The sequence below is a fragment of the Chiloscyllium punctatum genome, chromosome 36, assembly GCF_047496795.1.
Source record: "Chiloscyllium punctatum isolate Juve2018m chromosome 36, sChiPun1.3, whole genome shotgun sequence".
In the NCBI taxonomy this organism is placed as follows: domain Eukaryota; kingdom Metazoa; phylum Chordata; class Chondrichthyes; order Orectolobiformes; family Hemiscylliidae; genus Chiloscyllium; species Chiloscyllium punctatum.
In genome coordinates, this window is record NC_092774.1 from 14,172,661 (window position 1) to 14,185,487 (window position 12,827).

General features: G+C 47.2%; 1 protein-coding gene across 1 annotated transcript in view; it reads left to right on the forward strand.

Annotated features, from left to right (window-relative positions):
* The first annotated feature begins 6,069 nt into the window (after positions 1–6,069).
* LOC140460010 (uncharacterized) overlaps positions 6,070–12,827 on the forward strand; it is a 62,520-nt gene continuing 55,762 nt past the window's right edge. Inside the window, exons 1-2 of the mRNA XM_072554415.1 lie at positions 6,070–6,087; positions 7,420–8,292. Of these exons, the coding sequence (XP_072410516.1) occupies positions 6,070–6,087; positions 7,420–8,292 (891 nt within the window). The remainder of the gene's footprint in view (positions 6,088–7,419; positions 8,293–12,827) is intronic.

The window sequence follows — 12,827 nt, forward strand, 5'->3', positions numbered from 1 at the left end:
TGCCGGTGTTATCATTAATTAAATTTTCAAGGGCGGCCGCCATTTCTGTATTTCCACCCCTGCCCTTGTAGTGCCGTAGTTTGGGAGCAGTGTCCACAGTAGACGGTCTCCTTCAGAGACCTCTCGGGTCTTACGTCTTATCCCCCCCCCCTCCTTTCTCAGGTTGGGCTCATGGTTTTCTATTCGGAGGTGAGGGACTATATAAGCAAGGGAACAGCAGCCACTCCAACCTTTCTGGTTTTGAGGAAGTGTTTCGTCAACTTCATAACGTGACACATTCGATCACACGCACATATTTTTCCCCGGGAATAAATGGATTGGCCTTCAGACCGCATCCCCAACACGTTCCGTTTAATATTCGGGGAGTGGTCGTGGCAGTGGCCTGACTGGTGTGGACACAAGATGATTTTCCTAGTTGGAAAGGTGCAGCATCATTCTGATGACAGAAACAGGTGGTATTCACTGCTCCTTTCGGTGGGGAAATTCTAAGACTGTCAATAGCGCCCTGATTTTTCAGGGCTGGCCTTGGGAACCATCCCGCAAAGTTATATTTGCTCCTTTCAGATCTCCACTTTGTATTATTTGAACCCACATCAAATTATTGTACATCGTATTTTTTTTTAGTGAGCGGTATTACTGAGGTGGGGATTCCAAGATTCTCGATGCTGTGGGACCTCTGCACAGACCCAACAGTCAGTAAGTCCCTCTTGTTCAGCATAATTCTGGCACAGCCTAGTGAAGTGATTTTTCCCACTTCCTTGAATAGTTAGTACTACTAACATTACAATACTATACCAGTATCTACCCATCTCTGAACTCTGCCCACCATCCTGTCTTAAGTCTTTTGTTTCGGTTCATTCTTTCTTTCTTAACTTTCAGAGGGTTGTCTGTAGGATGAGTGTGCCACTCCACCTTTGGGGCGTTCACAGGACCTTTAACGGGAGTGTGATGACTCCACCCTTCCTCAGCAGTCCGAATAGCTGTGTCACTAGTTAGGAGGGTTAGGAATGGTCCCTCCCAGCTCGGGTACAGTTTGGTATCTTTCCAAGTCTTGATCAGGACCCAATCACCCGGTTGTATTCGATGTACTGTAAACTCGAGTGGCAGTGTCTGTACCAACAGGCCTTTATTCCTAAGAATAGACAAAGAAGAGCTGAGTGCCACTATATAGTTCGTTAAAAACTTATCATTGAACTCTGATCAGCCGTTCGGCACTTTTTTAGCGTCGGTAATGCTTCCCTCTATCCTGTCTACAACAGTATATTCATTGTGCTTTTTACCCTCAATCATCCGGGAGGACCCGTCGATAAACAACCGAGCTCTCGCATGCAACGGTACGTCTCTTAAGTTCATTCGCACTTTAGTCTGATATTCGGTAATATCAAGGCAGTCATGTTCTGGATTGACCGGGGTCACCCCCCTCTCTCCGCCACAGAAATGCAGCTGGATTCATGCAACTGTCTGTGACTAACACAAGGTCATCCTGTTCTATTAAGATTGTCTCATATTTCAAGATCCTAGAGTCTGTGAGCCATTGTCCTGCATTCTGATTTAAGAATTCTTTGCCTTTTACTCCAGAAACCTTGAGATCTTTGTTAGTTAATTTAACACCGCTAGGTCTAAAGCTTAGGGATGATCGTGCTGCTCCCGTATCCACTAAAAATACTGTTTCCTCTCCTTCAGGTCCCACCTTTAAATTTATCAAGGGTTCCCGGTGGGTCTCAGGAGGAGGGAACCCCTGACTCCCCTAATCTTCATCAAAAATCATCAATGATACCGCTTCTCTTTGTCGTCCTAACCTTGGACATTGTCTATCGTAATTTCTTCAACTGCTGCAACCATTATTTTAGCTTTTTGTTTTTGTTTCTCCTCTTCCCTTCTCACACACACTTTCTGTGCCTCATATAACAGATCTTCTATCTGTTTTTCACTCCAGCCTTCTAACTTCTGTAACTTCTTTTGTACATCCGGCCATGATTTAGTCACAAATTGGACCTTTAAAAGTCCCTGTGCTACCGGATCATCGGGATTCATTCCCGAATATTTTCTAGTGGCTTATTTTAATCCCTGTACGAAAGGCTGACGGGGCTTCCTCCTTTTCCTGTCTACCTTCAAAAGCTTTAAAAAAATTCTTGAGATTTAGGTGCTGCTTCTTTAATACCGAAAATGACCGTTTCTTGTAAGTCCCTCATTTTTCCTCTATTGTGTTCATCCATCCCCTTCCAATGTGGGTCCACATTGGGGAATTTGTTTTTGGCTGGTATCACTCCCTCACCCACCGGATGTCCCTTTTCCGTTCCCTCAGAGTAGCTCTTCCCATCGTGCCCCTTTCTTCTCCTGACCGTACCTGATGGGGGCTGCTGACTGCGAAGGCTCCCCGAACAGTAAGTTTCTGACTCTCCTCTACCAATCAGGCTGTTGCTGCCACTGCCTGCACACACTCTGGCCAGTAATGTAGCTTTCCATTCTTTAATTAACAATGAATTCATGCAGTCATGTTTTGAATTAACCATGAATCAATAATGACAGGTCACTGAGAATGTATGAAGGAATCCTGCCAATTAATATTGATTCAGGCTAACGCATTTGAATTATTATAAATATTAATTATTAATTATATATTTTTGCTCATTTTTGAGAACCTCGACTGATTCCATAGCACCTTTTGCAGTTAATTAAATCCCCAATTTGGTGGCAATATCTCGTCATGAACGCAAGACTGATTCTTCCTGCCTCTCATCACAAAACTGTTGCCATAATCCAATTAACTTTTGTTTTCGTTCCCACTCCCTTGGGCTGAAAATTGAAGGGTGACCTTGCTGCCCCCGTATCGACTCGGAAAACTACGTCCTCTTTGTAAGGTCCCACCTTTAAATTTGTCGAGGGTTCCTGGTGGGTCCCCGGGGGCAGGAACTCCTGACACCCCTAGTTTTCATCAAGGCTCATAAACGGCACTGCCTTTACTTCCTTTGTCGGGTCAGGACACTCTCTCTTAAAGTGACCTGTCTTTCCACAGTAATAACATCCCGCCTGTGGGGATTTCCACTTTGATCCTTGTTCCTGTCTCCCAGACCCCTTCACATCTCCTCCCCGATCCTTTCTCCTCCCTTTATTTTCAACATGCTGCCTGCCACCATTCCGGTTTCCTTCTCCTTTTAGTTTTGTCCTTTTCTTTATTACCTCATTCACCGTGGCTTATCATTATTTTTGCTTTCTGTTTCTGCTCCTCATGTTACGTTGCCAGATCAATTGCTGAGCCGATTTAACCAACTGAACAGCTTTAGGGCCACCTCATGGCCATTCCTCATCACCCAATGTTTTGTTTAGACCTTGATTCTTTGAAAGAAATATTGCAATTTTTCTTGCTCCCTGTAATCTCAAATACAATTCATCAATTGATGCTTGCTTTTCTTGAAAGCCTGTTCCTAACTATACATTTTGGAATCTTACTTGTAAATATATATTTATCTATTATAAATTCATTTATTCAGTGTTTAATATTCAAAATGCACAATGCACACAGTTCCCAACTCTGAAATCCACCACAATCACCCGGTTCCGGTCCCCTGATTCAAATCCAAAACTAGTCCTCCCAACTAGTCCTGACCAGTCATTGCTCAATTACAATGCTATAGGTCGTGAAATAACCAGAGCTGCCTTAAAAGGATTTGTCTATTCAAGTTAAAACTTCAACTGTCCTCCATAAATCGCTTTTATGTAAGGATAAAAGAGATTAATTAGTAACTGATAGTAAGGCAGCCATGACCTGTAAAAAGAACATTTTATTTCATACTCTTGCAAAATCCTTAACCTTACAAGAAATCATGTTAAAATTTCCATAGTAGAAATCAGATTCAAAACAGTCCTGGATCTCAAGCTCCAGGGAACATTCAATCACCAACAAACAAATGTGCATTCAGACTGAATCACACAGGGATAAACTTTCGACTAACTGTACGGCTCTTTTCCCTCTCTCTCTCTCTCTCTCTCTCACACACACACACACACACACACACACACACACAGTCTCACAGACACTTTGAGTTTCCCACAATGACTCCTCTAGCTTTTGAATATTTTTCTGGGCGTCTGGCCATAAGTTAGTTCCGAAGTGCACCCCCAGTAGCCCTTCAGCTACTACACCATCTGACACGAAGCATTATCTGATTCCTCCTGACTATAAGGCTGTTTTTCTTTGACATTTTATCATTTGTTTTTTATCCTTTCCTCGTGTCCGAGGATTGTACTTCCAATCTCTTAACATTTTTCCTAAAGGACTGTCCGTTGGGATGTGGTCCTCGAACGTCCCTCTCATGTCCCCTTCGACATCTAAATTGCTATTCTTATTTCCCATTTTAATACTCGGCCGTTTTCTTTATATAATTTCAATTCACCTCTCTGAAGTTCGGTGTTACCTTCTTCCACACCCACTTCAGGGTCCTAATCTCCGCGTGGGGGTTTCCCTTCTTAATAACCGGTCTAAGGCTGGGTGATTGAATCAGTTAGACACCTTACTTGTTTGATTAATCTAGCCAATTAAAGACCTTTATTCTCTATTTTTTAAGTTGCCAATTCCCCCCGTACTTCTCGTACGGAACCGACCACCAAGGTAATACCTAAAGGTCAATTTTCATACCTTGGTCTGTGCACAAAAGTTACCTGGTCGAATGCGCGCCCCTTCCCGCGGCAATACCAGACAGCAAAATACGTTGTCCATCTAGGTCGCCTGAAATTTACCTTTACCTGGGTCTTATGTACACAAGAGTAACCCGACCGAACCACCACATCTTAGTGCCCTTCGCACCGCGGCGAAACAGCAAGTACTGCTGCAAATCCCGGCCGCCCGCGAATGCGGGTCTTAAGTCCATAAGTGTTACCTGACCAACCCGCCATGTCTTAGTGCACCTCGCTCGTGGCAAAGACTGACAACAAAACAAAACCCGCTGCCTACCCCGGTCGCCTGGACAATACTTATTTAAGACCTTTTTCTTACCCGGGTCTTGTGCACAAGAGTTACCCGACCAGACCCGCTGCGTCGCCTCTGCCCGTCCTGTCTCCAGGGTCTCCCAGTCCGGATCACCCTCACCCAGAGCCGCCTCGGCAACGAGGGGAAGCTAGAGGTCGCCGAAATCAGCGAGGTGCACCTTCTCCGTTTCTCCAAGAACGCCGAGCGACCGGAGCTTGGGATCCAGGAACGAGCCCCCAAATCTTTGAGAAACAAGTTTAATAAAATTTAGAGGAGACCACCGAAACTGGAAACAAGACAATTTATTCCACGATCTTGCAAGAAAGGGCATCAAATGCAGAAGCAAATGAGCAAATTAGAACTCGGGTTAGTGTACAGTTATACCCTTTGAGCTGAGTGAGCTGATCTCTCCAGACTCCTAATGACCCAATCTCTCTCACTGTACCAGACCACTGCCCAGCTGCGCTCCACCCTTATTACTTCCCCCTTCCCCAGGTTGGCAACCTTCCTCTCTGTAAATGCTGACACATACATTTATTTTGTCAAGATCTGGTTTAACATTTTTTATCAGTTCTGCTGGTACATTCCATCCTCGGACATTTCATTACATTGTATCGTTTTGTATCGCTCAAGTATTTCGGTTATCTCAGCTTTTTTGCTGAAAGCATAATTTTACAAAAAGAATTTTTTGTTATAGTAATTACACACCAACGTTAGTATTTAATTAACCACAATTAAACACTGAAAAGTCCCTAAATACCTGCAGGGTGAATAGTTCTCTTGCTGTACCCCTTTTCTTTGTGCTTTTTCTATATCTGCAAAAACAACACTTTACCCCATTTCTAACAGTATTGAGCAATACGGCTAGGGGACTGGTTGAGGGTGAGTTACCCTTTGGAGGGTCGGTGTGGACTCGTTGGGCTGAGTGGCCTGCTTCTACACTGGGGATTCTCTGAAGGGAAGGAATTTCTGCAAACTGTGCAGGGCAGTGCAGGCGCACTGCGGGGTCCCGCTGCTGGCCGAGCCCCGCATCCCATCCCGCCCCTTTCTCACGCCCAGTCTCCCATACCCTCCCCCACCCCCGACCCATCGATGGCGTCACAATGCGCGGAAGTGGCCCTGTCAGGTTCAGAGTGAAACTCCCTCCCTCTGGACAACTGTTCATCCTGGGGAGGCGAGAGAGGGGAGGGGTGGAAATCTGTTCACTTGTAGCAGCCGGAGTGAATCCAGGGAGGGAGCAGATTCTGCAAACTCAGGTATGTGTCTTAATTGGTGGAGAAAGTGAGGACTGCAGATGCTGGAGATCAGAGCTGAAAATGTGTTGCTGGAAAAGCGCAGCAGGTCAGGCAGCATCCAAGGAGCAGGAGAATCGACGTTTCGGGCATCAGCCCTTCTTCAGGAATGAGGAAAGTGTGTCCAGCAGGCTAAGATAAAAGGTAGGGAGGAGGGACTTGGGGGAGGGGCGTTGGGAATGCGATAGGTGGAGAGAGGTCAAGGTGAGGGTGATAGGCCGGAGTGGGGTCAGGGCGGAGAGGTCAGGAAGAAGATTGCAGGTTAGGAAGGCGGTGCTGAGTTCGAGGGATTTGACCGAGGCAAGGTGGGGGGAGGGGAAATGAGGAAACTGGAGAAATCTGAGTTCATCCCTTGTGGTTGGAGGGTTCCCAGGCGGAAGATGAGGCGCTCTTCCTCCAACCGTCGTGTTGCCATGGTCTGGCGATGGAGGAGTCCAAGGACCTGTATGTCCTTGGTGGAGTGGGAGGGGGAGTTGAAGTGTTGGTTTTACGGGATGGTTGGTCCGGGTGTCCCAGAGATGTTCTCTGAAACGTTCCGCAAGTAGGCGGCCTGTCTCCCCAATATAGAGGAGGCCACATCGGGTGCAGCGGATGCAATAGATGATGTGTGTGGATCTATTGCCAAGTGATGTCAAACGTGGCTGGATTAATTTAGGATGTCTGGTCAGCTCGGACAAGTTGGGCCAAAGGGTCTTTTTCCGTGCTGTATGAGTCTAATTGTCTTTGGTGAAAGCAGAAGTGTGGTTGTGAAGGCTGGACTTTCAGAGCAGCTTTCAAAGATGTTTTGCCCTGACTGGGAGCAGAAGAGTTTCACTGAAGTGTGTCGGTGTTAATGCCTTGATGTCTCAATTTGCTCCCACCTTCCTGGGGACCTTAACCATTTTGTTCCACAAATAGCTGCATTGCAGGTTACCCCATGAACTGGCACACTTCTGTTTGCTTCTCAGAAACAGACCTGCTCACTGTCAACTGTATCCCAGTGTTGTGGGGTTATCCAAAATGCAGAGAGGTGTCAGTCTTGACATTTTTGCTTTTCTGCCCCTTTAAGATCCTGAATCAGCACCTTCAGTGAATTAGAGTGGAGTGAGAACAGAGGGGGAGAGAAAGTGGGATGGTGCTTTCAATTTTGTGGAATAACAAAAGAAAAGAATATTTTCCCAGGCCTCCAACCTCCAGACCCACCGGCGTGTCCACACGGGGGAGAGGCCCTTCAGCTGCCCCGAGTGCGGGCAGGCCTTCAGCAATTCCTCTCACCTGCTGACCCACCAGCGGGTCCACACGGGGGAGAGGCCCTTCAGCTGCCCCGAGTGCGGGAAGGACTTCAGGAATTCCTCCCACTTGCTGACCCACCAGCGGGTCCACACGGGGGAGAGGCCCTTCGGCTGCCCTGAATGTGGGAAGGCCTTCAGCAATTCCTCCCACCTGCGGAGCCACCAGCGGGTCCACACGGGGGAGAGACCCTTCAGCTGCCCCGAGTGTGGGAAGGCCTTCAGCAATTCCTCCCACCTACTGAGGCACCAGCGGGTCCACACGGGGGAGAGGCCCTTCAGCTGCACCGAGTGTGGGAAGGCCTTCAGTAATTCCTCCACCCTGCTGAGGCACCAGCAGGTCCACACGGGGGAGAGGCCCTTCAGCTGCCCCGAGTGTGGGAAGGCCTTCACCAATTCTTCTAACCTGCTAAGCCACCAGCAGGTCCACACGGGGGAGAGGCTGTTCCCTTGCACAGAGTGTGGGAAGGCCTTCAGGTATTCTTCTCACTTGCTGACCCACTGGCGGGTCCACACGGGGGAGAGGCCCTTCAGCTGCCCCGAGTGTGGGAAGGCCTTCAGGCATTCCACTAACCTGCTGACCCACCGGCGGGTCCACACGGGGGAGAGGCCGTTCCCCTGCCCCGAGTGCGGGAAGGCCTTCAGCAATTCCTCTAACCTGCTGAGGCACCAGCGGGTCCACACGGGGGAGAGGCCCTTCAGCTGCCCTGAATGCGGGAAGGCCTTCACCCGCTCCTCCTACCTGCGGAGCCACCAGCGAGTTCATGTACCATCGCAGGGCGATTGAAGGAATGACGGCCGAGTACCATTTATTGACTGGACTATCAACCCGGTTCCAGGGACTCCCGGATTCGAGTCCCACCGCAGCAGATGGGGGAATTGGAATTTAGTCAGAAATCTGGAGTTCAGAATCTAACGGTGAAACCATTGTCGGTGGGGTGGGGATGGAAGAAAACCCCCACCCTGATTCACTCCGTTCTTTTTTAGGGAAAGAAACTATCGTTGTGGGAGAGGATTCACTCAATCGTCCCAGCTGCATCCTTTACCCGGTCTGGCCTACACGTGACTCCAGACCCAATGCAGTATGATTGACTCTACACTGCCCATCCAACTTACTTGGAAACAGGATACGGGTTGAAAATGCTGAGTGAGGCAGTACTTTCTCCGGGTTAAGGCTGTACCAAGGATCCAATTACAAAGGGTCAACTGGGTAGTGACCGACAATGAAGAAAGTGAGGGGTTGGAGGGAGTGTGTGCACTTTGACTGTGAGCTGTTTTTAAAACATTGCTACTTTTTCTACGCCTTCCTGCTGGGAGATTCTGAAGCTGTAACAAAGTTGGGTCGCAATAAAGATTACCTGTACTTCACGCCGAGCTCAGACTCTCATTGAGAGCTTTGAATTGCATTTTGTTCTAAAACTGCTCATTTCTTACAGGCGAAAGTGAGAACTGCTGATGCTGGAGATCAGAGTCAAGATTAAAGTAGTGCTGGCAAAGCACAGAAGGTCAGGCAGCATCCGAGGAGCAGGAAAATTGACATTTTTCGGGCAATGTTGATTTTCCTGCTCCTCGGATGCTGCCTGACCTGTTGTGCCCATTTCTGACAGTCTCCTGTACTATGTTTCCAATGTTGTGTATCGGTTGCAGCAGTGAATGAGTGGCCAGTATTGTTAGAAATTGTGAATTTTTCAGGAGTGCAGGTACTCCATCATCCCATTGTCATTGTCCAGTTTCCTGGCAGCACTGGGAGGTGTGGGCTGTGTCCATTGGAAACGATGTGGAGGTGCCAGTGTCGGACTGGGGTGGAGAAAGTTAAAAATCACACAACACCAGGTTATCTTCCTTCTGGTTTATTTGGAAGCACTGGCTTTTGGAGTGCTGCTCCTTCATCAGGTAGCTGTGGAGCAGGATCATATGACACAGAATTTATAGCAAAAGCTGACGGTGTCATGCAACTGATAAGATATTGAACAAATCTAGATTGCGGATTAGTCTTTCATCTTTTACCATGGGTTGCAGGTTTCAGTTCAGTAAACCCCAGAACTACTTTTAATTCACCTTCTTGAGACGGTTTAAGGTTTTATAAAAATAGGTGGCATCTCAGCTCCGATACTGCATAAAAGTTGTGAGGTTCGAGTCTGTATCCCAATCTTGAATCAGATTGGTTCTATTAACCAAAGTAGGAATTTATAAAATATTACATGCAGTTTGTCTGCTTTTTGAGCAAAATTGAATATATCTGCAAATATAATTCTGCAATTGCAAATTCACCCCATAGACTTGTGTGACTGTGTGTGCATGAGAGTGTGTGCATATATTCTAATGACGTGTGTGTGAGTTGGAGTATCAGCCTGTGAGATGGGGTGAGTGTTAGGGTGTGTGTGTGTCTGAGAGAGCGAGAGATAAAGGCAAGGGGTTGCATTTTGCTAAAAAGAGGAAGGGCAGGACTTGTACAATCAATGGTAGGGCCCTGCAATGTGTTCTAGAACAGATTCATCGGGGGGTGCGTGGAGAGGTTCAGGTACATAAAGTTAAAAATCTCTCAACACCAGGTTATTGTCCAACTGGTTTATTTGGAAACACAAGCTTTTGGAGCACTGCTCCTTCATGGGGTGTTTGTGGAACAGGATCATAAGACACAACCACCTGATGAAGGAGCAGTACTCCAAAAGCTAATGCTTCCAAATGAGCCTGTTGGAGTATCAGCTGGTGTGGTGTGAATTTTAACTTCATCCACCCCAGTCCAACACCGGCATCTCCAAGTCGGGGACATAGTTCTTTGGAAGTTGCATCATTGGTAGACAGGGTGGTGAAAGAGGCGTTTAGCACACTCTCCTTCATTGTTCACACCGTTCAGTGCAGGAGTTGGGACATCACGTTGAGGTTGGACAGGATATTGGGGAGACCATGTGTAGAGTACTGAGTACACTTCTGGTCGCCCTATCGACGACCACAAGTTGTCGGGTGACCTTATTTCGATTTATAAACTCATGGGGCGTGGAGGAAAGGTAAATATCACAGGGGGGAGAAAATGATGCATCTCCCCTTTTTAACTTCTCTAGACATTCAGACACTTCAATCCTGTCAGTAACAGCCTCATCGCCAGAGAGCAGACTGCGCATGCTCCTCACTGCACACAAGGCACACGTCTCGCGACTTTCTTTTGGTGGGCCAATCAGGAGCGCTGGAGGACCGGAAGGTGACTGGTCCTCCTGCCAATCAGAGCCTTCCTATTGTCTGAATGCAGAAGCTGCTGCTCTGTCTCTGAATGAAGATTGAGTTTGTTCCAGACTCCCTTCTTACTTCTGCTCATCTAATCGTTTTACCACATCTGTCTGTGGCGTGCAACCCCCCCCCCCCCATCGATAGCTGGGTCTTATTACTTTTGCTGATGCAAGACAGGATCTTATTTGCTTATCTTGTTCATACTAACTCCCTATGTGCGTGATCATTGCTACTGTCATGTCAATACATCTGCTTCTACCAGTCGACCACCTCCCTTTTCAGTGAGTTATTTCTTGGAATATACCCTCATGATTCTGCCTTGCGATTTTCACAAGGGCCTCTCACAGTTACTGTACCTGCATCCAATGCATAAACCATTCTGAACAAAAGAAACCACTTCATCCACACAACATAAACATCCGCACTGTGTTCAAAAAACAGATGAACTCAATTTGAATATATTCAATGGGCCCTTAAATGCAGGAAGACATCCCCACTTCTAATCCCAGTTCATCTTCCAAATACACCACTTTGCCTTGCTGATTGCTTGCTGCGTCTGTCTGAGGACTGGTGGAGAAGAACACTGAGGCCCCTTTGTACACCCATGCATCATTCCTGATGAAGGGCTCGGGCCTGAAATGTCAACTCTCCTCGTCTTCAGGTGCTGCCTGTCCTGGCTGTGCTTTTTCAGCCCCACACTTTTGGACTCTGATTCCAGCATCTGCAGGTCTCACTTTCTGTACATCGGACGCCGAGCATTAAGCTTTATAAGGTGCATGGAGAGTCAATACCCAAGGGTCTTTACCTCAGGGTAGGTGAGTGGGGAAAGGGACATGAGGGGCAACCTTTTCAAACACACGATGATGCATGGATGGAACGAACTGCTAGAGGAAGTGGTGGAGGCTGGAACAGGTACAACATTTAAAACCCATTTTGATGGGTACATGAACAGGAAGAGCTTAGAGGGCATTGGGCCATATGTGGGCAAATGAGACCAGGTTAATTTAGGATATTTGGTCAGCACGGTCGAATTGGGCCAGAGGGTCTGTTTCCGGGCTGTATTTGTTTCCGGTGAATGCAGAAGTGTGGTTGGACTTTCAGAGCAGCTTTCCAAGACGTTGTTCCCGTACTGGGAGCAAAAGAAGTTACAACGAAGTCTTTCGTTTGTGAGACAGCAACCGAGTGAGTGAGTACATTTGAGAGTTCGGTGGCAAGTGGGAATTCATTGCACTGTGGGGATGAAGCCCTACCCCATCCAGTCATTTCTGCTGGTGGATGAGACCAGGCCTCAAGTTGAGGGGAGTAGATTTAGGACAGAGATGAGGCGGAACTGCTTTTCCCGGAGAGTAGTCAATCTATGGAATTCTCTGCCCAATGAAGCAGTAGAGGCATCTTTATTAAGTATATTCAAAACATAGTTGGATGGGTACTTGCATGGTATGGGACTTAAGGGTCGTCGGGACAATGCAGGGAGGAGGATCTCAGACGACGGATATATCAGCCATGATCATAATGAATGGTGGAGCAGGTTCGATGGGCCAAATGGCCAACTCCTACTTCTTTTACTTTGAAACTATAACCCTGCATTTCCCATGGCTAACCCACCTAACCTTCACTTGCCTGGACATTATGGGCAATTTAGCATGGCCAATCCAAATCAAGGCCGGTGAGCAGTGTAGTGACGTGGAAAATGAACATCCGAGAACAATAGAAAGGGACAAGGTGAGTAAATGTACCAGCAATCAAAACTGGATTCTGAAGATCACAAAAACTTGAAACTAAAAACGACGTTTCTGAATGTGTGGTGTATTGTAACAAAACTACTGCACACATTGAAGAGAATAATTATGATCTGAGACTCTTTACAGAGGCATGGCTTCAGGATGACAAGGATTGGATCCTGAATATCGAGGTGGTAGTCAAATGGGAAGCTAGGTGAAGGTAGAGGGTTGACGCTGCTCATCAAAGCACTAATCACAGGGAAGTCTGGTGTCAGCTTGGATTCAGGTCCTGATTTCTCTGTCCTCTGATGTCCCTGTTCCCACAGAGTAAGACATTGGTCTGTTCTCTGCTCTG